Source organism: Ambystoma mexicanum, chromosome 4p (assembly GCF_040938575.1).
Source record: "Ambystoma mexicanum isolate Mex_15411 chromosome 4p, UKY_AmexF1_1, whole genome shotgun sequence".
NCBI classification, from domain to species: domain Eukaryota; kingdom Metazoa; phylum Chordata; class Amphibia; order Caudata; family Ambystomatidae; genus Ambystoma; species Ambystoma mexicanum.
In genome coordinates this window covers 468,019,534-468,046,417 of record NC_090927.1, presented here as the reverse complement: position 1 = coordinate 468,046,417, position 26,884 = coordinate 468,019,534, and the positions used below count along the sequence as shown (strand labels likewise).

General features: G+C 47.9%; 1 protein-coding gene across 2 annotated transcripts in view; it reads right to left on the bottom strand.

The window, feature by feature from the left end:
• ADAM17 (ADAM metallopeptidase domain 17) overlaps positions 1 to 26,884 on the bottom strand; it is a 1,432,827-nt gene that overhangs the window by 835,419 nt on the left and 570,524 nt on the right. For both annotated transcript variants that reach the window (XM_069605995.1, XM_069605996.1), the window contains exon 7: positions 20,167 to 20,253. In XM_069605995.1, the coding sequence (XP_069462096.1) occupies positions 20,167 to 20,253 (87 nt within the window). The remainder of the gene's footprint in view (positions 1 to 20,166; positions 20,254 to 26,884) is intronic.

Sequence of the window (26,884 nt, the reverse complement as noted above, 5' to 3'; positions counted from 1 at the left end):
CAACATGTTATTCACATATCAAAATCTGTAAAAACCTTAGGGGTCTTTTTTGACCCCCAACTGTCTTTTACCCGACAGAGTAGTTATCTAAAATCTTCCTGCCATTACTACATCCAGCTCTTATGGCAGATACGCCCATATTAGTCCAAAGAAAATCTTGCACTGATCGCAGCTGCGATTGTGAATTGCAAACTGGACTACTGCAACAGTCTCTTGATTGGTACCTCTCAGGCCAATCTCAAGACGTTGCAGGTGATTCAGAACAGTGCAGTGCGAGCTGTGATGGGATTTAGCGCAATATGTATGTTTCCGAGGCAAGGCGCAGCCTGCATTGGCTGCCGGTTCAACAGCGGCTACATCATAAAGGGCTGACCATTGTATATAAATGCCTGTATTGCAAAGTTCCAACATACCTCACTGCCAGAATAAAAAAGAAACCGGCTGGTCGTTCATTACGTTCTAGTAGTAATACTACTTTAGTTCAACCTCTGTCCACTTTGAAAAGATTTGGGGGAACAGGCTTTGACTCCTGGGCTCCTGCTTTATGGAATTCTATGCCTAAATATCTTGCGGATAGTAGTTCTCTGAGTATCTTTAAGAAACAACTAAAAACCTTCCTGTAGGTCAAGGATAATTATCTCCTTTCTCATGCTACCAGAGTATTCACTCTTGTATCCGACTGTATGTATCCTTACATCCATCTTTTGTTGGTGGATTAGTTGATGAATACGGCCTTCTTTTGTGTTCTTACGCTTTTTTCCCTCTGAATTGTTTATGTTATCTGTCGTCTGTCTTTTTCTCTCTCCTGTGTGCGCCCTGAGGCCTTTGTGTTAGTGGCGCAATATAAGAACATAGATAGATAGATAGATAGATAGATAGATAGATAGATAGATAGATAGATAGATAGATAGATGTCCAAAAGCAATTGACGCAAGTCTGCCCTGATCGTGAGGACCCCCGGATCACCCTCTGCTTCTGTGGGCAGTCAATGCACACTCCAAGCGGTAATGTGAGGTGGCTGCAGTGGTGCTGAAGGGATTAGTCAGTTCTGACTAGTGGGTCACCTGCCGCCTCAGACTCGCCTGAGCAGGGTCACTGCTCCGCTGTACTTGCAGTATAAACTCGGATGAGGACTGCAGACCCGTTCTCCAGGGCTGCGGGGGGACGCCCACCGGATCCGAGCGCTGGTGCTGCACAGAGTATCAAATGGGAGGACTGCTGCAGCTTCCAGGCTTCCCAGGATCAGAACTCCTCCACTATGAACCCCATGTCACCGGTGGCCGCAATCTGCCTGACCGACATCAGGGCGCGCCACAGGAGGCCGCTCCCCCAGCCCTGGGGCCCCAGCCATAGAAAACAGTGTCGAGGAGCATGACTCACCCAGAATCATCCCACTAGCAACAGACGACACCACAGAATTTCCAACACCACTGTCCTCAACACTGGGCGGTCGATTCCTGCTCTGCTGCCATCTTGGAAGCACTTCTGCAGCCTGTACCGATAAGATAAGGCATTGGTTTCTGTACATCAGCAGATATCTGGTGAGCCCCCTTATGGCTTAATCAACTGTCACCACTCTCCGCCAGCACCTCGCAGCTCTTGATTGCTCCTGAGCCACAGGCATGCCTCAGTCTCCCCGCACCCCACCAAGCATTCAGATCACAGAGCCATTAAGTAACACATCTGCTCCGGCACATGGCTTCGCCACAATGTTAATCTTAAATCCAGACACTTGTCCGTAGTCCGACTGCTCTCGGAAGAGATGGTATGGGATAGATTCCCTAGGATCTGATATGTACAGTAGGACATCATCCACAGACTCATTTTATACTACTTAGCCCTAATACCTTGATCTCTGCGCACAGCCGAAGCCAAAGGCTCCACTACAGGCACCTACAGGAGCAGGGATAAGGGGCATCCCTGCTTGCTGCCTCTGTGAAGAGGGAATGAACTACATTTCTGACCAGTAATCAGGAGCCTCGCAGCAGGGACTGAATATACCGCCTCAATCCACTGCAGCCACACCATCCCCAATCCGGTCTTCTTCAAAACCGCCTTCAGAAATGGCCAACTAACCTGATCAAATGCCTTCTCTGTGTCAAGGGAGAGTACAAATGCCTCCGTTTCACCCACCATATTGGAACCCAACAGGTACAACATCTTTATGTGATTGTCTGAGCCCTGTCTGTTCCAGACAAAGACTGCCTGGCCAGGATGAGAGTACCCCTTCGTGTCTAGAAGCCAGGAGGCATGTGACAATGCTGGCGTCAATGTTTAGCAGCAATAGAAGTCTATTGCCCACACATTGTGATTCCGAAGTCCGGTAAAGACCGGACACAGTCATCATAGTAGCAAGGAATAAGGAAGGGGGGGGATTGCCTCCCCACCCCCCATCCTTACTCTCATTAAAGACTTTGGTAAGGGAGGGTGCTAGAACCTTCAAAAACATCTTCTATACTCCTGAGGCTGAGCCATCCTGGCCTGGGGTCTTGCCTGGTTTCAGATGCATGACAGTCCCCTTTATCTCCTCTATCGTTATTTCTGCATCTAGCCTTTCAATATCCTCGTGTCAGAGACAGCAAATCAAGCTTACCCAAGTACTCCTTGATTTCCGAGCTCGCTACCTCTTCTATACTGCTATACAAGGCTTCATAAAACTCACCGAACCATCCTAGTATCCATTGCGGGCTCCTAATCAGGTCTCCTCCAGTATCTTATCTGCCCCACTCTCCTATCCTCCCTCAGGCGGATGCCTCTTTTCCTAATGGAGAGCATGGTTAACTCCACTTCCACAGAGTGTTTCAACATTCTCACACGGAGCGAGCACATATCCTTGCTCAGTCTCCCTTCTATAAAGCCCCTTACCCTCTTTTTCTTAGCCCCCTCACAACTGATGAACCCTCAAAACATTGGTTTCACTGCTTCCCAGCACATACCTTTGAGCAACCTCCTCCGTATCGTTCACCTCGAAAAAGCACCCGATTTCCTTTTCCAGGAAACCCAATGTAGGGTAGGGATGCACTACCATATCAATAAATTATAAGTTCAACAAATTCGGTACTAAATGCTTGGGTGCAATGGGTAAATCCCGGGCTAGGGGATATAGACAATAACCAAAATATGGCTCTATGAAGAACGTAAACCAAATACACTCACAAGGACAACAGCCCTAATGAATTCACAATAATTCAAGAAATTAAGAAATAGTAAGAAGAAAGAGCAAACAATATGAAGTATTAATATAATCTAAGTGTTACACATATCATATCACCTATCCTACACATTAAATACAAAAAAGATCAAGTTTTCACCCTTGAAAGAATATTTGAAAAAATATTCATACTTGTGCAAGAACTTATTTTTGGTTGATGAATCAGTCTACACCATGAGAAAGTCTAAAAGTATGGCACACCAGCACTCTATAGGGTGGTCACAGAATTCTCTCATATTTCTCCAACGCATTTTGGAACAATGGCCATCTTCAGGCTAAATGGAGACTGCCTTCCTATAACAACAATATAGATATTGTCAGCTAAATGGCATTTAAATATCATCTCATAATAAAAAGATGGGAATAAACTCCACTGATCACATGGCAAACACACTCCGGCTTAATGTGAATGGCCTCACTAAAGGATTGTAACGTTCTAAAGAAGGAGAAAAAATATATATAACCAGACAAATACTCAATAGCAGAGTTCTACCACCAAATAGATACATATAGAGTATCTACTCGTCTTGAGTTCACTCTAATGCGGCAAATTAGAGGTCATGGATTTAATTCTGCACTCATATTGTTTCCTGCCAAACCCTAGAAAAACCAAGGGCAGCTATTAATATTCAAAGTTTCAAATACTTCCACAATGGACTGCTGTTACGTACCGCTTGTTAAAATAACTCGCCCAATCGGATTGGAAAGGTATCCACAGTAGTTTAGTTCAAGCTCTTTTGATTCACGTGCCAAAAGAGAAGGCTATAAGGCCTTTCCATTGTTTGTCACCCATAAGATGGCTGGCATTGAAGAGTGCTTTATTTTATTCATGGCAAAACAGAGAGTTGCTTCATTATTATAGCCTCCATTTGTGTTCTATGCAGAGTCAGGGGTCTTTCTTACTCCATGTGTTTGTTAAACAGACTCATGGGCAGGGGTGTGGCTCGAAGCTGCAGCGATCGGCATGGATTCCTAGGAGCTCCTGCTCGGCACAGTGCACCATAGCTAATATTGCCGGATCCAAACCCGGTTTATGCCCACAAATTAAATAGAAGCTGGGGGAACATCTGCTGCAGCCGGCGCTTAAGTTGGACCCCGCTCCGCGGCCGAACCACCATGATGCGGCCCGAAACTCCAACCTGGACCCAGTCGGCAAAAAGATGGCGGCCGCCACCACGGACCACGAAGCCCAGTTCTGAGGGGGAGGTGCAGGTAAGCTAAAGCAGCCCGGGCCGCCAGACAAGACCAGCTCGCTCGCCCGCACTGCCTCAAGCAATCCAGCACCTCGGCTACCTACCCCGCAAGGTACACACGGGCAATCGGAATCAGGAGGAGTGGAGGAGCCGGGCGCCTGTGTTGGTGCCGTGGCCCATCCCGACTTGCAGACCCACCACACTGCACAAATACCGGTCTGAGCCATCGCGGACCGCCTGGAACTCACCGGGGGTTTGGGAGAGCCCGGTTGTAAATTTGAGCAGCGCCCCGGGGCATAGCGTCCTCACAGGGGACAGCTGGTGCCTGGCTGGGGCTCCTCTCTCCCCCCCTCTCGCCTCCAGTGTCCGCGGCCCCTCCGCCTGCATCAAATCAACAGCGGCCGCAGGCTCCGCCTCACGGCTCCACCAGAGGAGAGGCCCCGCTCGAAATCACCTGGAGCGGAATTAGAGCCAGCCCGCCACAACCCAGCACCCTCCGCGCATCACCAACTACTGGTGCGGCACCCCGGAGGACCTGGGTGAGTGGTGCTGCATCGGAGCGCCTTGAGCTGCCCGCAGGGCTCACCAGAGCTGCGGGGAACCATCAGGCAACGCCTTCGGTGGCCGCACGCTGCTCAGGCCCAGAAATTCTGCGGCCTGCACGCTGAGGGGCCTCAGCGCCGCGGCGCCAGACTGCATCCGGCAGAACCCAACGAGGAGCGGCCACCAGACATACCTGCCTCTGCATGATCCAGCCGGCTCGGCCACCTACAGCTTTGGACTCCCCACGCTCCGCAGGCATTCCCCCTGCAGCCACCCGGAGGAGCAGCATTAAATGAACTGGAACTTCGAATTAGGCAAGGTGAGGAGTCAGGTGTGCAGGGGGGCCCAGCCGAGACCCACATGTTACCCAAGCCTGCCTTTGACACCAGCCTCTAATCCCCTCCTCATCAGACACCAACAGGGGTACCTACCTGAACAACATCGGTGGGGAACCCGGCTCTTCGCTTCCCACAAGTGACCTTTCCTACTGCCAGCCCACATCCAGCAAGGGAACCAACGATACGGCAGTAGAAGCAAAAACACATCCCCCTTGACTCCTTAAAGCCCCCATCGGCCTGCTCTAGGCATTATTGGGTTGTTCCCGGCCCCTGAACCCTCCCTATCATTAGTGGTGCGACATTACCACCCCAAGTTCAAAGACTGATAGCACCGGGGCCCCCATCTCCTGCCCTGATGAACTACCTCGCCAAGCTCATTGAAGCCCTGCAGTGGGGGCTAGGGAGAGGGAGGTGGGGGACTGGTACGGGCCCCTGCGGTCCCTACCTGGGGAGCAGCACCAGGAGCATTTCGCACCCCGTACAGCTAAAATCATCAAGCAAAAGTAAAATGGCAAAAAGCGGGAAGACATCCAAGTAAGCAGACATTGTCGCCCTAATGAACAGCACCCCCACGGAACGGTCCAAAAAAGGGGGACCCATCGGAAGACCCAGCCACCAGCACTACTCACAACGCAGTAGCCCATAGTCCATCACAAATGGTCACGAAAGCCGATCTTCAAGACTTGCTTTCAGCACTAACTAAAGAAATCCAGAAAAGGACGGAAGAGGTCACGAAAAAGATCAACTCCCTTGATAAGAGAGTGGTAGATGTGGAACACCGAACCGCTGAAATTGAAACTGAGATCTACGACCAACGGTTCGAGTGTGAGCAAGACCCTTTCAGAATTGCAGCCCTAGAAGCGAGGTGCGACCTCCTAGAAGCAAAGCAGGAGGACACAGAGAACTGGTCCAGAAGGAACAATATCGGCCTGTGAGGGATTCCATCCTCAATCCCAGACGCAGACCTAAAATGTTATGTATCGGACTTGCTCAGGTTCATAATCACCCTCCCGGACTATGCGCCACTGGAACTGGACCGGGTTCACAGAACAACTCCTAGACAGGCATCTGCTCTTCCCCCGGACATCCTGGTGAGAATAAATTTTTTCCAAGTCAAGGAGGAAATCATGCGGGAGGCGAGGCAAATGCACCAAATCACCTTCTAAGGGTCCACAATCTCTCTCTATCAGGACCTAGCGAACTCCACTCTTCAAAAAAGGAAAAGCTATGAGAGCATTCACGGAATGGCTGCGCGAAAGAAAGATCCCATACCACTGGGGTTTCCCCGACCTCGGTTAGATTCACATGGGAGGGGGCTCAGAAACAAATCCAATCACCAAAGGAGGCGGACACATTTATGGGCTTTAAAGGAGGCGAGGGGGAATCAGAATCCGAGGGGACAGGCCGGGTAATCCCCAGAAAGCAGTCGGAAGCAACCTGGACAAAAGCCAGCAGACGGCGCAGGCTCCGAGGTCCTCCCCGGAAAGAGTCCATCCCGGGATGAACAGCAATATCAATGGCTGAACCAAGATCCATGGGCTCCACGACACTAATTCCCGATTAGGGAGCTAACAGGGGGTTGAGGGGGGGGGGGGGGAACAACAGCCCTCACAGAGTCAGCAACTCCACGGCAAGCTGGATTCTTAGCAAAAGGAGCCTATTTTTACAGTTGCAGTGCGGGAGCAACGTTCGAACTCCACCGTATTTTGTTTCGGCGGCCCAGATGGCCACCTTCTAGTGCACTAGTGCCACCAGTTTTCCCATTCGCAGTAGGATGAGGTTTTCCCTACTAGACCAAGAAGGGGGAGGGGGGTGGGAGAGGATCACAGATGGACAAGTTCAAAGCACTGAGAGTCGGGACGCCCAGGGTCCGCCCTCTCAGCCAACATCACAACACGTTACATCGACACCATTGCCTGTGTAATGCCAATACAGCGGCCTTGCCCCGCACTCAAAGATGCAGGAGTCAGCAGGGGACAAAGAGCTCACCATAGCCAATGTAGAAGAGCGAGGGGATGGCCGACACAAGCGAAGTAGTAATCCTCTCATGCAACGTCCAAGGGCTGAACTCACCAAGGAAGCGCAGATCAGTTGAACATAGACTGGGACAATTAGCCGGAGACATTGTTCTTCTCCAAGAAACTCATTTGCTACAGGAAGATGAACATCGGGTTCGATTCAGCAGATATAAAAAAAAGCTTACTTCGCCACGTCTGGAGAGAAGAAAAGAGGGGTGGCAATATTGCTGAGTGACAGGGTCCCATTATGAAAGATCACAGTGAGAAGAGACCCGGGAGGCCGCTTCCTCCTACTTAAGGGTCTATTTGAGGAACTCCCTATCACTATTATTACCATCTATGGCCACAACACGTCCCAAGCCAAATTTATCTCTGACCTAATTCCCACCATCTTATCTTTTCAGGAGGGGCACCCGATTATGGGCGGGGATTTCAATACTATGCCAAATCCCCAAGTGGACAAAACTCTGCCGCCCACAAATGCAGACTTCGCGCAAGCACTAACCATGGCAAAGCGGCTCAGGGAAACGGAATCTGTCGACGCCTGGAGGCTATTCAACGGAACATCAAGGGACTACACCCAAAACTCCTGTGTACATTAAGGATTCTCAAGAATAGACTTAATCTCTGGGGTACTTTATCCTTGTTTAAATAAAGCAGAAATCCACACATGCATGATATCTGATCACGCCCCAGTTTCCGCAAACCTCGTCATATCGGGGCAAAGGCACCCCACTCAGAGACATTGGAAATTGAACGATTCCCTATTGTTAGACGAGTGCATCAGAACGGAAATTGGGGAAACAATAACCAATTATTTCAAGGAGAACAGGATTGATGACTCCCCCATCAATATGATCTGGGATGCTATGAAAGCAGTGGTCAGAGGGTCCCTAATCAGCGCAGGGACAGAACAGAGACGGATCTCGAACATTGCTGCAGCCAAGCTGGAGGAAAAGGTAAAACATTTGGAGGCAGAGTTGAAATCTCGCAGCTCCAGGAAAACAGAAAGGGCCCGGAGGAAAGCCAAAATAGCACTAGAAATGCACTGGGCCGACAGGACAGCCAAATCATTAGCCTTCACGAGACAGTTCTATTATAGCAAAGGGAATAAGGCGAACAGAGTGCTGGCACAAAACCTGAAAAAGATCCATAGTAGGAACAATATCCTCAAACGGGAGCCGACGGTAAAATACACTACTCTGAAGCGGATAAAATCAGCAAACTAGTGAGGCATCATAAAGCTATAATGTCAGAGGAACCCACACCGATAGACAGCCTGCCAGCGTACTTGCGAACTATCTGCCCTCAAAACGAAGCCCAGCTAGAATCCCTAGAATCCCTCAAAACCATTGCACCGGGCCCAGACGGCCTATCCGCAAACTTCTATAAAAAAAAAAAAAAAAGCAAGCATACTCGCACCGCAGATGTCGACCCTATTCAATTCCTTCCTGTCATCGAAATCGATCACCAGGTCAATGGCGGAGTCGCTCACAGTGCTACTACACAAAGCTGGGAAAGACCCCGAGTTGGCTGCCTCCTACCGCCCGATCACCCTATTGAACAATGAGGGGAACATTTTCGCTAAGATCCTAGCCAGCAGACTGGGGGCGACTCTTCCGAGCCTGATAGATCACGATCAAACGGGATTTATTCCAGGGAGGGGGACCCACGACAATATAAGGAGGACGATAAACATCATTGAGAGCGCCCACAGGGCGGGCGTGGGAATTGCAGTCATATCTTTGGACGCACATAAAGCCTTTGATTTGGTGGACTGGGGATACATCCGAGCTGTGCTCGAGCACTATGGCTTCGGCCCAAATTTTATCACCTGGGTGATGGCCAATTATCAAACCCCCACCACACAATTACGGGTCAACGGCACCAGGTCCGAGGTAATACACATATCCAGGGGCACTAGGCAGGGCTGCCCACTCTCACCCCTGATTTTCGCCCTATACATGGAGCCTTTCGCAGCAAGAATTAGGCAGAACATGAGGATAAAGGGGATCACCGTGGGAGACTATAAATATAAAATTGCTTGATACGCAGACGATGTGCTAATAACAGCATCAAACCTGGAGTCGTCTCTGGGGCCCTATGGGAAGAAGTCAAGGAATTCGGAGCACTCTCCGGGTTCAGGGTCAATTTGGACAAATCCTCAGTCCTAGCAATTAATCTCCCCAAACAGGAAAGAATCAGCCTTACACCCCTAATGCCAATCGCATGGGCGAAAGGAGCAATTGAATACCTTAGGGTACACATCACTAAAGACCCATCACGCTTGTAATCAAGCAACTTCCCGCAGTTAATCAATGAATTCCAAAACGACTTAAAGCGATGGAAGGCCCAAGAAATCTCCTGGTTCGTGCGGATCACAGCCATAAAAATGAATATAATCCCCAGGTGACTGTACTACTGTACAGCATTACCGACTCACATCCCGGGTCCCGTCTTGGCATCGTTGCAAAAGAAAATACAGGAATTTGTCTGTGGGGGGGGGGGGAGCCCTGAATCGGAAGAAGAATCATGATGCGGGGGAAAGCGCAAGAGGGGCTGGGGGTACCCGATGTTGCCAGATATGCCCTACCAGCGCAGCTGTCACATGCATACTTCTGGGTCCAGGAGACAGACCTCCCGAAGTGGAACCAATTAGAGGAGGCCTGGTGCCCGGTTACCCCATCAGAGCTTCCACACCTGTCAAATATAAAATCCCAAGCAAATAGTGGTCCCCTTCCGCGACAATCACAATCGTTCGCAGCTGGAAAGTCGCAGCCCGGAAATGGGGTATCCAGGGTGCACTGGTCCTCTGACCCCTATCTGGAACAACCCCAAATTCTCACCATGCAATCCCCCGCTTGGCTTCGAGCCCTGGAAGGATGGAGGATTACTAAAAACAAGCGACTTCCTGGAAGAGGGAATGCCCATACCGTTCGAGAGGTGCAAGACAAAATTCGGAGTGGGCGAGCGGGAAAGATTCCACTATGCTCAAATTCGGCATTGGCTGTCCCATAGAGAAGTCAAGGAAAAATGCACCAGAGAATTAACGGCACTGGAACTTTCTCTAACAACCCCAACTACAAGAGGGAGAACCTCGGTTCTTTATCGACTCCTAGACAGGTCAGAGCCCTCCAAAAAAGAAAGACATATGCTTGAATGGGAGAAGGACCTGGGCCGGGAAATAGAGGTTGAGGAATGGGAGAAAATCTGGACTAGACTGGATAAGAGCTCTCAGTGCATCACGAACATGGAAGGGGGCTACAAACTCTGCTATAGGTATTATGTTACTCCAGCACAGCTAAAAAGGGCTAAACTGTTGGCGTGGATGTCCCACCCTTGGCACACTATTCCACATGGTCTGGACCTGCCCAAAAGCAGAGGCATATTGGAAAGAGTTAACAAGCCACATCAAGGAAATCACCGGTCTCTCCATCCCCTGGGACCCCGGGATAATCCTCTTGGGTGAAACAGGAGGACGGGCATTCCCAATCTCGGGCCACATCCCTCGCCTGTGCACGCACCTACTTCTGGCAGCAAAAATTGCAATGGCCCGGCTGTGGAAAAACGAAGATGGACCCTTAGTAGCATTATGGTGGTCCAAATGCTGGAAAATAGCCGTCGCTGAAAATGTCACGGCAATTCGAGCAGGCTTTCTGAACAGAGCCCTAAATATCTGGGATCCATCTATGGACTACGCAGCTAAGTTTCCAGCTCTCACTAGAAGACCTCCACTGACCAGATGGCTCCAAGGCAGCCCGCTTTACTAAACTAACAGGAGGGGATGACCCAGAGCACAGGGGCCCGCCCTGGCACCATGAACAGGCATGGACATGGACAAATATAGACAGAGCACTAACCATCGCATCACCTATCCCCTGGCGTGAACTGCATTATTGTACTGGCACGATTATCGAATATTGCAATGTTGCTGATGTTGTGTATAACTGTAAAACCCAATAAAATGTTATGAAAAAAAAAACAGACTCATGGACAGTTGGGTTAATTATAGTGCCAGGAGACTATTTGCGTGATGGGTACCAATCTAGAATACTCCACTTCATCAGGGTATATAGGGAGAAAGGCAGCAAAAGCCAAGTTCAAAAATAAATGATGGGATTTGGTGCTAATAGACAGTTGGAGAAAATGTCACCTGAACAAAAAGGACATCACATACTTTTCAAATGTTCATGGTTCACACTTGCATATAGACATGGTCTTTTTCACAGTTGACATTTTACGGTCAGAGGGGGGGGATTGCTTTTTGCATTTATTGGTCTCTTCTTCTTTTAATGTGCCATCATTCGGATTACACATACTTGGCCAATGCATTTCAGAACAAAGTTCCTTTATCAGGGCGAGCTCAGTGCGAGTGATCTGCAATACATGGTAAGCTACAGCTTCACCGCCCAACAGCACACTGGAGCAAATAAACCGTTGGGCCCAATTATTGCTGGTTCTGATGCCCTCAAACACAGAACATTAACACCATATATCACAGATTACTCACGTAGAGCTTACCCTGATAAAGGACCTTTGGTCCAAACTCCATTGACCACGTGTTTATCTGTCTCAGTGCAATCCGGATGATGGGACATTAAAAGAAGAGAGAATTACAGAACCTGTAGTATTTTATTTGAACTTGTAGTATTTTATTTATCACAAGCAACTTGAAACATTCAGCATCTTTTGGTGCTTATGTGTGCAATCAAGTATGAGGAATCTTTCCTCAGGCCCTTCCCTAATTTATCTTCCCACATTGTGTAGGGTGGTCACTGGTTTGCACCAATACAATATTTACATTGTATTTAACAATGTATACTGTAAGGTTGTACCCACCTTCCTTTTCATTTATGACAATCCATAAAATGAAGGCGAATGTTAAATGTAAAATTATGGTTGTCAAAAACTGGAAGAGTAAAATGTCCCCAACATGTCATACTAGCTTAGAAGTACTTGAGGTTGCTAATCTATGCATCTGTTTTAATAAGAATCGATCCTGGCAGACACATGCTCAGAATTCTTCAGTGCATGTGGTAAAATATAATATGTGGATTACACGTTTCATGATAGGTTGGAGACAATGCTGAACAATTATAAAGCAAAACGTGGCAAGCTTGTAATGGTGCAGGTTGTACGGTCCCTACATTTTCATGACTATTTAGGCAAAACAGAACGTTATTGCTTACAATAAATTCAGGGAATAAGGAAATGCACAGCAAGAGAACCTCTTCATCAAGAATTGAATATTATAATCATACTAGACGTGGCCACTGCATTCCTATGGTTGACAATTTGGTCTAATAAGCAAGCCAAACTGACTCAGTCTGTGAGAGAAGATGCTAGCTGATATAAAATAGATAAGATGACCGACATGCTTTAGGAATGATACATCTTCTGTAGGTCTGTCAAAGCTATATTTAAATAGACGGGACATAGTTAAGTCAGATAAAAAATGTCTGAAACAACAGATAAAGAAATATGACCCGACCATTGGGAGAGCCATACAAAGGAAATCTACAGTGAGATTGTACTAAATGAATGTTGTATTTCTAGACTTGAAAGACACTTGTTTAAATGCTGTAACAAATGTTAAAACAAGGCAATTAATGACAAATGTTTGTCTCCATCAAGTCCCAGCTCATACAGGGATGTTTAAACAGGATTCAGACTTCAACTCTGAATATGAATGCGATGGAGTGAGACGTAGATCAAGTCTACATATCTTATTCTTCTGCTGTTACATAAAAAAAGATCAAGGCAGGGATATATTGTTCCTGTGTTGAAGAACTTGCATTTAGTGAATTATTGGCTCGTATTTAGACTGTATATGCAAACTACGGACGATTACATTAGATATGAGGAGGCTCGAAGCAGGGGGGCTTTATCATGTGGTAAAGCCCTTGTTCTGACCCTCCTCATTGGCTGGGAGGTCGAAGCCACACCCTCACCAGGTACTAATTGCTAAATGTATCTGATGCTTACAATCAGCATAACACCCTCGGCTGGTGGAAAACTGTAGTCTAAAGCATATATGGGTGAAACATTTCTGACTTGAGATGGAAAGATTAATCCACAGAATTCAAAAAAGACATATTTCAAGAGAGATGGTGAGGATTAGAAATGAGGAAGATCCTCAGAAACGCGAGGTTACACTCTGATACAGAGTTCTTATTATAAACAGAACATGAGTTGGAAGGATTGTAAGAGCAAAAGATGAGCCTGAGGTGCGCCAAGGACTAAACAACATGGACACAGTCAAACTACCTCAAAAAGGACATGACCCATCCCCCGCCAGTCTAGTTAAGACCTGGAGACAGGGATCCCAGGGAGAAATTGGACTGGGCCCTCAATGACACTGGATGCCTTAACTGTAGGTAGACCTACACAACAAACCATCCCATGGCTGGGAATTTGCCCATTGATCCTCAGAACACAGGAGACCAGCTGGATGGGGACCCAGAAATGGGTTTGAAGCAAAATTGGCCTCTCAGGCCCCAACTGACTAGTTTTTGGTTCTTTTCCTTCTTGCGGGCTGGGACCTCCCCCAGCCCTCCTGGTTGTTGGCCCTTCTTCTCCGGCCCTTTAAGTTACCAGGCCAAGTTTGGCCCTGGTTAGTTTACTGTTAAAACCTGGTTGCAGCAGACCGGCAACTACAGCCCTCTCCTGGAATTCTCCCGCCAGCGTCCGTTTAAGCCCCCTCCACTGCGTACCTGACCACCGAAAATGACCAGCTCTCCTCTCCCCCACCACATACTAAGCTACGCTATGTCTCCCTGAACGTCTGGGGCCTAAACTCCCCCGTAAAACGCAAATCCATCCTACGCCGCCTACAAGACCTCCAAGCCTCAGTGGCGTTCCTCCAGGAAACGCACCTCCTAGCGGAGGACTTCCCTAGGCTACGATCCCGAGCATTCCCAACCCAATACTTGTCTTCAGGACCAAACAAAAAAGGAGGCACAGTGATTCTCCTAGCGAGGGGCACTCCCTTTAAAGAGAAAGGAATCCTGCAGAGCCCAGATGGCAGATTCATAGCGATCAAAGGGGACCTCTACGGCCAGCTTCACACATTGATCGCGGTCTACGCGCCAAACGATGGTCAGGAAACCTTCTTTGCAGAGCTGGAATCATCTCTTCTCCCCTTCCTCGAGGGCCAGGTGGTCCTAGGGGGAGACTTCAATGGAGTCCCCAATCCCCTGATAGACAGAACGGGCCCCCCCCATTACCCAGAGATTTCAAGATTGCCCTGAGCCTTTGCCACCTGCTCAGAGGGCCTGGTGGACACCTGGAGGGTCCTTCATCCAGACAACAGAATACTCCTTTTTCTCACACGTCCACCGCTCCTCATCCCGAATTGACTTGATCCTAGCAAGCCCAAAACTCTTACAGTTCACGGATGAAGTGACAATCGGCACAAGGGCCCTATCGAATCACTCCCCAATCCTCCTTACTGCAAGGGTCTTTGACCCGGACCCCCCTGAAAGGCGCCGATGGACCCTATACGAGCCGATGTTGCATGACATGGCGGTTTGTGATAGTATATCCAAAGCAATCACATGCTACTTTAAAGAGAACCCCCCCGACCTCACCTCTACAGCCACGAGATGGGAGGCCATGAAAGCCGTAATCAGAGGAGAATTAATAGCTCAGGCAGCCGCATACAGGAAGAGGCGAGCCGCTCAGAGGGACCAGCTAGAAAAGGAGATGGCGGAGGCAGACTCGACTCTAAAAAGAAAATGGTCACCCAAAGCCGTCTAACTGGCAAGACTAGCCCGCACCAAGCTGGAGGCTCACTATGCTGAGGACAAAGCACAGTCCCTGATTAGGACGAAGCAGTCCTATTACGCGAAAGGCAATAAAGCCAACAAATACCTGGTGAGCAAACTAGCCAAAACCTGCCGACGAAACCACATCACTGCGCTGAAAGACCCGAAGGGCAGAACCCGATATGGGGAAGAAGCTAAACACCAAATAGCAACGGCCCACATGGCCAACACCCTATCCTCTGCCCCTCGCCCACAGGCCCTCCAAAAACAATTCATAGCAGAAGCCAGATTGCCACGGCTCTCTGGAACAGCCAGCGCCGCCCTTGAGGCCCCATTCACGGCCGAAGAAGTAGAAGAAACTCTTAAATCATTAAGCCCCAGGGCCGGACGGATTCCCGCCTAAATTCTACACACTATTTCGCCCCTTGCTTCTGAACCCGCTGACAGAGCTCTTCAACTCCTTCCGGGACACAGGCTCCGTAGCCCCATCCATGCAAGAACACACCACAATCATGCTCCTGAAACCAGGCAAGGACCCAACGGAATGCTCATCGTACAGGCCAATTGCACTTCGCAATGTGGATGCAAACGTATACTCTAAGGTCTTAGCGAATAGGCTAGCCCAGGTCCTACCATATATCATTGACCAGGACCAGGCGGGATTCATCCGAGGCAGGAGCACTGCAGATAACATCTGTCGAACACTCAATCTCATTGAAATGGCGACCCAAAACCAACAGGGCTTGGCGGTCCTGACCCTGGATGCCACCAAAGCCTTCGACATGGTGGACTGAAACTTTATGCGGCTCAGATTGAAGGCATTCCGATTTGGCCCCCTATTCCAAAGAATGCTATTAGCAAACTACAAAGCCCCGAAAACATCATTACGGCTTAATCAAAAAACCACCTCCCTGATCCCGCTCTCCTGTGGAACAAGACAAGGCTGCCCGCTCTCCCCCTTGATATTTGCCCTGGTCATGGAACCTTTCGCCCAAAGGATACGAGCTAATGACAAAATCTCTGGGATGGACATAAACGGGGAGCAGTTCAAAATATCGCTATATGCTGACGACGTGATGCTCTCCATCATCACCAACTGTCAAACCTCGCTGCCTGCCGTTCTTACCGAACTAGAGACATTTGAACAAGTAGCGGGATTCCAGGTAAACTACTCCAAATCGGAAGCACTGCGCATCAACCTGGAGGACTCACTCGTAACCACCCTTCAAACACTCTGCCCACTGAGATGGAACTCGGACTCCTCAGACTACCTAGGAATTCGCCTCACCGCAGACCCTAAAAAGCTATATACGGCCAACTACCCACCTCTATTCAAAGAACTGGAGAGGGACCTGCAACGCTGGGACAACCAGGAAATCTCCCTATTGGGGCGAATCACAGCATGCAAAATGAACTTACTCCCCAGACTGCTGTACCTGTGTTCCACACTCCCAGTTCCCCCTCTGAAACAGGCCCTGGAGCAACTACAGAAGAAGCTCACAAAATTTGTCTGGAGGGGACGAAAAGTCAGAATTCCAGTGAGAGTAATGACAGGGGCAGCTAAATGGGGCGACCTGGGTCTACTCAACCTCACAAACTATTTTCTGGCAGCTCAACTGGCCAGCATTGCCGCATGGGCTGAACAGGAAGCCCCCACCCACAATGGACCCGGATCGAACATGCTAAATCTCAGCCACGGCTCCACTCCCTACTGCAGATCCCGAGGGCCCTCCGGAGCCATGGTCCACAACTGCGCCTAACCTCCAAGGCGACCCTAGAGGCGTGGGCGTGGGCCAGACGAAGGAAAAAGCTACCCAAAGGCCTCAGCCCGCTTTCCCCGATCATTTGGAACCCCGACTTCTCCCCAGGCATGGTAGCGGTGAACTTCAGCCGATGGACCGAAGGAGGCCTTCGATCCCTCTCGCAACTCTTTCGAAGGCAGCTCTCCGCTCAGCTTCGAAGAATGTAAAGGCCGCCTGCAGATATCGGAGAGGGAAAGGTTCACATATGCTCAACTCCGCCACTGGATCTCGCAGCCAACAGTTCGCCAGGGGGAGACCCGAGACCTGCACCCCCTTGAGCACGCACTGGAGGAAAGCACACAACAAGGACGGATCTCTAAGCTATACCGCCTCCTCCAGGAAGACATATTACAGATCAGGCCCTCATACATGGCCGCATGGGAGACAGACCTGGGACACCCCATCGAAGACCAGACATGGGTGGAGATATCGACCAGGATTAACTCGGCTTCCAGATGTGTCACGAACAAAGAATGCGCCCTTAAGCTCCTCCACTGCTAGTACCTCTCCCCGACCAGCTTACACCACTGCAACCCATCCATAGACCCTGGCTGTTGGAGACGCTGTGGCGAACGGGGTTCCTTCTTTCATATGTGGTGGAGTTGCCCAACGGTGCAGTCCTTCTGGAAGGAGATTGTTCAAGCCATTGAGGACATCACAACGCCAGCTGCCGATGGACCCGGAGGTAATCCTCCTAGGAGTAACAGACCAGGATTCCTATCCCAAGACAGGACGCGCGGCTAAACTGCTGACACAACTACTGTTGGCGGCCAAGATCACAGTGGCACGCAAATGGAAAACGCAAGAAGGCCCCATACTACCCCTCTGGTGGATAAAGGTCTGGGAAATATTAGTGTCCGAGAAAGTCATAGCAGCGAAAGAGGGGGCCCTCCACCGATTCACAGACTGCTGGGCCCCAGTGTTGGAGTATCATAGCAGATTCTCAGCACTGACTTTCCAACCGCGCCTGTTAAACTTCTTGGGACCCCAGAACCATGATAGATCTCCGGACCAACAGAGTGTCAGACATGGAGGGGAGCACGAGAGGAGCCACGGGGAGAGGGTTTGATTGAACATATTTCATGCAAATTGCTATTGACGGGTGTTCTCCCATAATGTATACCATGCCTGTTATGCTGTAACCAACATAAATAAAAGTTGTTAAAAAAGAAATTGCTACAGCATGATCCTATAGCCACTTTTCCTCACCTCATGAGAGCGCCACTACAAAGGAAAGGAGTAAGCCATTCAAACTGCTTGGATCCAGGATTCCTGAGCCTCAACTTTACCCCAGATTTGCCCCAAGAATTCATTGCCGGGTTCAGAAACGGACCAATGTTCTTCCTGCGTCTAAGTTCCTGCACCTCTTAAAGAACTGCCTAGATGGTCTGGAAAGAGTGCTTGGAGAAGAGAGCTCCTATTTGCCCATTGGCCTGGCCACTTTCACAATGTTCGCTAGACACAATGGGCAGATGACACCAGATGATGTAACACTAGGGACTTCTCCAACCCCTTCCCATCTCCCAAGAGATTCCCTCACCCACTGGCTTGTTCAATATTCTCTTTGCTCCCCTTTCCCTCTCCTCTCACACTCCACCCTGCCTCTAGGCCAGTTCTGGGTACCCTTCACTCCCCCATTTCCTCCTCTCTTAACCCCATGGCACACGGTTGGGCTGATTGAGCTTTCGCACCGCATTCCTGTACCACAAGAAGTCCCTAGGGCTCATTCTGTGCTCCCTTGGCTCCCCGATTCCCTCCCCTCTCTTACACAGCCAATCCCTGGGCTTTTTCTGGGCTCCATGGGTTCACTCTCTACACCTGGGCATTCCTTGCTCCCGGGCCGGTTCTGGGCCCCTTTCACTATACATTCCATCACCTCCCCTCACCTGCCCTGCCCACACTTGGGACGGTCCCCAGGCCATTCTACCTTCCCCACATTCCATACACACTCCTAGGCTGTTTACAGGCTGCCATTGCTCCACAATTCCTGTCCATCTCCCTCTCATACCCGTCCACTGGGCTGGATTTGTGCTTCCTACCCACAACTGGGCTGTTGCTGGGCTCCACCTCACCTCATACTGCCTTTTATGTAACAATGTTTACCAATATGCGCGCTTCCTAATGGTTTGTTTGTTTATTTATTTATTTACAGTGCGCGCCAGACCCGAAGGTATCCGGGCGCGTGTACAAGAATACTTTAAGTTTACAAGTTACAGTTACACATTTCAAGTAGGTACAAGATACATTGACAACGGGAAAATGATTACACTAAAGGTTTGTACACGGGGTAATATACAGTTTGTACACGAGGTAATATACAAAGTTATATATACATAGAGATGTATACACAGTAAACATTAAGACAAAGAGCAAGGTGGAATAGGCTGGGGGAAGAGCATGTAAGTATGCATTCAACTCGAGATTAAGATTGAAACAGGTGGGTAAAATGTAGGTAGTCTTGGTGTCGGTCAGTTACAGGTCATTTTCTTTGAGCCATTTAATACAGTTAAGTCTGAAGTGCGGATAGGATTGGTCAGACCTTAACTAGGTAGGGAGGGAGTTCCACAACTGGGCTGCTTTGACAGGGAAGCTGTTACCTCCGGCAGTGCTCAGTTTAAAAGGGGGCACAACTAGCTGGTTGGTATAAGCTTCTCTGTTGGGTCTATTGGAAATTCTTATTTTGAACCTTTCTGTTAGGTATTTGGGGGCTAAATCATTAATACTTTTGTATGTTAGTGATACTGTTTTAAGTTTAATTTTATCCGCTGTAGAGAGCCAATTGGATTGTCTTCTGACATCTAGGTTAATGTAACTTCTTCCTTCCAGCATCAACTTCCTTTGTAAAGCACCCCCAAAAAAATGGGATTGCTACGCATTGCTGTTGTCATTCTTTAACAACAGCAATGATTGCTATTGTCATGCTTTGGCCAATGCACAGTGTTTCTTTTCAAATCCCCTTCTGCTACCGCCAATAAAATACAATGGAGGGAGTGATTATTACATTTTGATGTGTTAATTTTCCGAATTTTAAGTTCTAGGGTGCACCACAATATAGCTCTTAAACATCAAGGATATGCCTTTTGACAGGTTTGGCCACAAAATGGAAATAACAAACAAGGACCCTTGATCAAAAATCTCGGGAGGAGTGTAAAGTCTCCAGAAAACAAATTATTACAAATCCATGTCCTTTTGATTACCTCCAGAAAAATGTGACTATCTTGTACAAATGAAAAAAAAAAGATTTTTTTAAAAAGAAACAGAAGTTGTAATTCCTGATGAAGGGATCACTACATACCTGGTCTATTTGAACTCCATAACCTTTCCAATCTGGGTCCCAGGATGTATTTCGGTAGATGTCATCAACTCGGTCTATCAATTCAATCTGAAAATGGTAAAGTCAGAAACATAAACACTCTCACATTCATGACAAGTACTCCTAGTAAGTATAAGTAAAGCATGGTATCAAACAGTAAGACGGACACAAGTGATCACAGTTCAAGGGTGTTTAATGAACGTGAAAAGGGTTTGAAAAAACCTATCTAATCCTAAATCTAAAGATGGGAGCAAGCTACGACCATCAAATAATAACGCAGTCCTAGTGGTGTCTTGTCAAAATAAACCTTGTATTGTATTGTATTGTATTGTATTGTATTATTTCTATAGCGCACCAAGCCCTTAGGCATCTGGGCGCATTTCTTACATTGGTTAAGCAAGGAGATTACATGTACATACAGAGGTCAATTACAAGGATACCAGTTAATAGTAATACAATAGGTCATTTACAGGGACGTACATGAAAATTGAATAGAAGTGGATACACAGTAAATACAGAGGAAGGCTATTAATAATTATACAGTAGGTAAGTTACATGGGCTTACAGATAATCGCAGAGATGTAGTTACACAGTAAGAATGAGGTACAATTGACAGGTAAGGTGGAAGAATATCCAACTGGTAAGATATACCTTCTAGGTGGTGTTAGCATTGTGGATGATCAGACAGTTTGAGCCAGGTTGCTACCTGACTTCTGAAGGTATTGTTTGAAGGTTCGGCTGTGAGCGTTGCTGGTAGAGAGTTCCACATTTTGGCAGCACGGACTGGGAAACTACTGCCGCCTGCCTTTTGGAGCTTGAACCTAGGAATTGTCAGGGAATTGGGGTATGCAGACCTGGTGGGCCGGTCCGAGGATTTCCATGTGAATTTGTCACACAGGTACTTCGGTGCTAGGTTATGTACGCATTTGAAAGTGAGCGACAGGGATTTGAGATTGATTGTTTGTGGGATGGATAGCCAGTGTACACTGTGCCTGAGTTCTGAAATGTAGAGCGATCTCAGGTGGTTGATTGCTGCTCCGAGGGCATTATTTTGGAAGGTCTGAAGCTTATTTAGGTTGTGTTTGTTAGTACTGAGGTAGAGAGTATTGCAGTAGTGTATCATGGATAGAACTAAGGCTCTGGCCATAGTGATGCAGTTACCTGTGGTCAGAAAAGGTCTCCAAGCGTTGATAAGCTTGCAAGTGTATGCAGTGGTGGACACTGTTGCGTTACTTTGTCTAGTCAAAGAGATGGAAGAGTCGATGTGAAAACCTAGAGTTTTTACATTTTTTGAGACTATGATAATGTTACCATCAACGTTGAACTGTTTGTTAAGTCTGTTAAGTCTGGCTTGAGTTCCCACTAGGAGCAACTCCATCTCGTCGTCATTAAGACATAGTCTGTGTTTGGCCATCCAGGCTTGGCAAAAGAAAAGTGTAAAAGAAATTATATGTCAAGATATTCAAGTCCTTGGCTTCCCATCCCCACGTTTTTTTTAACACGGGACAAGGATGCACACTCAAGGTTCGTACAGTCTCTAGCTTCTCTAATACGAGGGTGCAGTTTAAAACTTCAACATCTTAGCTGTCTGTGCCAAAGTCTCTTTTTCAGAGGGTCTGATGCAACACAACAATGAAAGCTCATTTCTTCTTAGGATTTCACATGAACAAACTCTCAGGTGTTTTTCTGTTCACCCAGGGTCCCCTCTGCCGGGCTCAGACCCACTTTAACACAAAGCTTTCAATTGATCTCCCTTTTTCGAGCTCGGACCAACTTTATCTACTTTACCAAAAACTTTCTTTACTGTATCCACATCGAAGACTTTCGACTTTGCACTGGATTTAGCTTGACCCGTCGCAGGACCACTTTCAATTCCCAATTCTCTACAAATCTTTTACTTTCAGCTGGATGCTTTCCAGAGACCTTCGATTGAACACAAACGCGGTGCCAGACCACTCTAACAAAGGTATTGTATCCTGGTTTCAAAGTTCAATCACTCAGCAGTTCAATCTTTACTTGCAGTGAACATATATTTTTTAGCACACGTATGTCAAACAATGTTCGTTCCAAGGTTTGCAATACAATGTTGCCGCTTGCAACCTTGGCTTCAACACAGACCGGTCTTGTATCGGTCTCCCCAACACACTGGCTGTGTTGATTTCACTGATGCTGCTTTGTTCTTGGAGCCAAGGACAGCACCACAGCAGCTTGCTATTCTTCCCGCCTTGATAATTGACACGGGAGGGCGCCGGGTACCTCCGACATGCAATCTAGGATTCTTCAGCCTGGTTTTCTGGTCTTACCCTTTCTCTCAATGTTTTGTGGAAGTAACGGTTCCTTGCCGAAGAGGTCAAGGGAACTTTCCTCTTTGCGACCCCCTTCTGTTTCGCCATCTTTCTCCTCTCATTAAACTTCCGTCTTGGAACTGCTGTTTCCTCGTGTGCTTTGCCTCGCTCAGAGTGTGCTCTCGTGCGCTGCCTTTTATCCGTGTGGGGAAGTGTAATGAAGTCAGGTGTGAGTGATTGTCGATAATTGCCTGACCTCGGGTGACCATAGTATTGGGACAGGTCAGGTAAACGGCGTGGGTGTTAGTCTGTTTTCCCTTAGAGCGGGCTGTCAGTGATAAAGTGTTCAGGTTGTAAAAAGGGGGGGTTAGAGTTCCCAAATATCCCACCGGGTAGGATGGGGTAAAGGTGTTACAGGGAAGTGAATACCTCATCATCAGGTGTCCCACTCCCACAAGACCCCTCACCCAGGTGATCCTCCCGCACTGGTCCACCCCCAGGAACTGGATCCAAAAGCGATGGCCGTGTGCTGGCTACCTGGATGACAGATCCCCGGGGATTAGTAGGTGAGACACCTTCTGGTTTCTCACAGCACATAGATAAAAAGTTACCAAGAAATGGCAACATAGTCAAAGACTAAGGGAAACCGTTCACCAGTACTGACAGCCTGAAGGATGTGTCAGTTTCCCCATAACAAATGAGCAAAAACAAAACAGGAGGAGTGCAGCTGAAGGCTGTGCGCCAATGGAAAAAGTCAGGTTCGGTAAACCAAGCAAAAGCAAAAAGATTTGGGGTGAGGGGGACTGGGAGGTCCATAAATGGAGGGAAAATTGCACCCAAGGGAAATCTTTCTTAACACACAGTTATGGATGCTGGAAGGCAGGATACACAATCACTTCTTCGCTGTTATTCTTCATGTTGGCTAGTTGCTTTCTCCCAAAGAGGGTTGCAAAGACTGCAGGTTCATTCCCAGTCCTCAGCTGACTGTTGCGCGATTGCTGCTCCATGGACGGTTGTGATCTCCGGCTTTCTGTCTGTGCCATTTTTGCAGACGGCTGCCTCTGGGGCTAATATACTACATCTGGGGGTGGGACAGGTAGGTGGCAAGATCCATTTCTCTTCCAACCTTGGGGAAGCACATCCGGTAGCAACCAGACCAGCCCAGTCGCTTGTGGCATGCATCACCTGCATGTCAGGATAGGAAGTTCAGTGAACTCACTCAAACCTCGGGAGATGGCCTTATTCATCTAACACTGATAGCATGAAAACAGTTCCCTTCTTACAGCCTTCCAACTCTCCTTTGTTTTGGTCCTTCTAATGAAGCTTTCTTCCTTGAAAAGCATTAGAGCCCTCTCTGTATAATGTAAAAGGCATAGCTTAAGAAATAAGTGTCACATAGAACGAATTCAGACCAGTTTACAATCCTCGTCTTGGTTTCTCGATTGTTGTTCTGCAATCTCAATTCCCCCACCAAAGGTAGGGTTTGCTTTTAATCTCTCCTTTTGGGAGGCAGGCAATCTTCCAGCCCCCCCCTCAGTGGCCCTAATGCTCCCAGGGCACCACAATGTTGTTCCTGTTGCTGCGTCCCTTAATGGCTGCCTCCACATTCAAAGCAGGGGTGCTGCTCTTGTGAATTCTCCCTACATTGTATCACCTCTGCTCGGACTCCGTTGTTCACCGACTTTGTGTAAGAACGGTCTGCCACTGCTTACCATTGCCCTCCACTCTTCAAGCCACCTCAGCTTCCCTCCTCAATCCAGCCATTCAGAGTTCTCCAATGGTGGACGCACACAGTTGACACTGTTCCGTGGTGCACCTTCATTGGAAAAACTTCCCTGCTTGCCGCCCTGCCCTAGAGTCCTCCTCCATGCAGATTTCTTTTTAAGTTAGTCTGGTGCCACTCTAAGGAGTAGAGGGATAAAAGTTGCCCATCTCCACTATGCGTTCTCGGTTTTAAATGCAGGGGCAAGGAAGGACTAGCACAATTGGAGGAAGCGCGTCTGTTGTGTGGCGATGACTCCTCCATACCAGGAGACCTTGGGAGTGTTTTGGGATATTGGTGGCCACCACAGTAATACCTGGAAGTGGAACAGAGGACTGCCACGTTGTAAAGGTGCTGGTGACTGGGCTTACAGCCAGAAGACAAGGAGCGGCCCCTATTACGGGTGCAGAACTATAGGGTTGGGCTGCCTTTGGGACATCAAAAGAGGTGAACCATGCCAAGCAAACAACAAGAGCCCTCAAAGGGAAAGTGAAAGGTGAGGATATTAGGTTTTCGCTCCCAGGGAAACACACATTCACACCAAGAGACTGATTAATGAGCACCTGGATCCTCCTCACACTGCTCCCTTCAACCCACCTCCCCGGGACAATGTTCTGGAAGCACTGAAACAAATTGAGTCCTCCATCTCCAGGCTGCAGAAAACATGTGATAAACTGAATGAACATGTGCTCATTCTAGTAGGAAAACAAATGTGATTCAGAGCAATGATAGGGAAGTCAATGTACAGAGAATAAAAACAGAGAAAATTGACACTTTAAAGAAAAATGTTAATGTCCTCATCAGAGAAAGTAGAGATGTGAGTTACCAAATGGCATGGAGAGAGACAATTCAGTTCAGTTCACTGAGCTCTGGCTCTCTAAACTGCAAGACCTCCATTTAGCAGATTACACACTAAATGTAGGCAGGTGCTACTAAATTAAAATATCGATAGGTGGGTTTAATCAAAAAGTGGAAGCAGGTCCAACCCAAAGAGAGTTTTAGACATGCAAGAGAAGAGGATTCTTGCTTTGGCCAAGAAAAACGAGCACTGGCAATACCAACAGTTTGGGCATTAGTGTAGGCATGTGGAAAGGCACTTACAAGGCACTGCCGCAGTGGTATTAACTGGTATCGGGTAATATCTCCACCAATAATATCGCCATATATATGGTCGTGGGGTAAGGCCATAGGCGATATTATTGGTGGGGATAATTTATGGGGTAAATGGGACTGGAGTTGTGGGGGTGTGCCCCGCTCCCTTTAAACAAATATGGGGTTTGCGGGGGTGTCCTCCGCTGGTTCCATGGGTTAATATCTCTGCAAAAATATGGCGTGGCGATATTTTTGTATGGCGATATTAACACATGGAACCTATTAACTGGCTATTGATGATAGCAGGTTCAAAATGGTGCGAGTACATTGGCATCTAATAGCAGACCCTGGAAAATGCCTAATACTTATAACAGAAGCCAAAACTGTTGGGTTTTCCAATAGTTATTTTTAAAAGAACTTCAGCGAAGGACATGCATAGTGCTTATGAATAGAGTGGCTGAAGCCAGACCTGGTTAAGGCATCTCTATTACACCAGTAGCACCTTTACAACTCCAATGAAGCCATTAACCCTCAGAAGACTGCTTTGAAAAAAACACTGGCTGTCACTTCGATGGAATTGATTGATGGCAAGGCTTGAGTAAAGCAATCTGAAAGAGTTCCCATGAGGTGGTGTTTTGGACGGCGAGGGTAAGGAATGTATTTATTTATTTAATAGTTTTTTAGTAACGCACCTAATACCATACCCGAGTTCAGTTTCTAAGCGTGGACCCGGGATTCGAACCTCTGTTGTTCTGCATGGTCTTTCTACCAAGACCAGCACGTTGCCCCTGTGCTATCCTCTGTTCACAGCAACTGGGTGGGAATGGACATAGGGATTAGCATGGCCATGGGCAATAAATTGGTGGACAAATAACCAAACACCTACAAGCTTTGTGTTCCTCCTCATATGCCATTTATCTCTATCTGTATTCTAATGCAATAGTTTTGGCAACCTAGCACCCCAAACTAATGATGTCTTGAATATCAAAGGGCACATAATACATCTTTTTCCAGATCTGGCTCCAGAATCTGTAAAGAAAAGGGATAAACTGAATGACATCAAGAAACAGGGTATTGAGAAGGGGGAATAGGCTGGACTACTACAACCTGCCAGATATGGTCTGATGTGGAAAGAGTCTCTCTTGGGCCCAGATTGGGTGAAGACTTTGCTGGACTCCACCCTGGCAAAGAGACCTGAGGGCAAGGCTTGAGGGATGAGGGGTTGGTCTCCATGGATGTTAAAACTATTGGTGATTAGGAAAATAGCCAGTTGGACCATTGACTGATGTATATCAAGGCCATGTTGTTCCCTAAAGGCGAAAAAAACAATATGCTTCAGGAAGTAATGGAGCACATTACAGCACGGCATGACAAGTGGCCACAAGGGAACCAGGGAATAGAAGCACAGGGAGGTGTAGCAAGGCAAGGGACAGAAGGCTAATGGCTAATTACAACCAAGTAAGAGATTAAATGAGAAGGCCTATGTGTTTTAGGGGAATGATTCTTTGAAGATAAGGGTCATGGTCTCCTTCCTGAACTAGTAGTGAGGGTGCATGTCTAA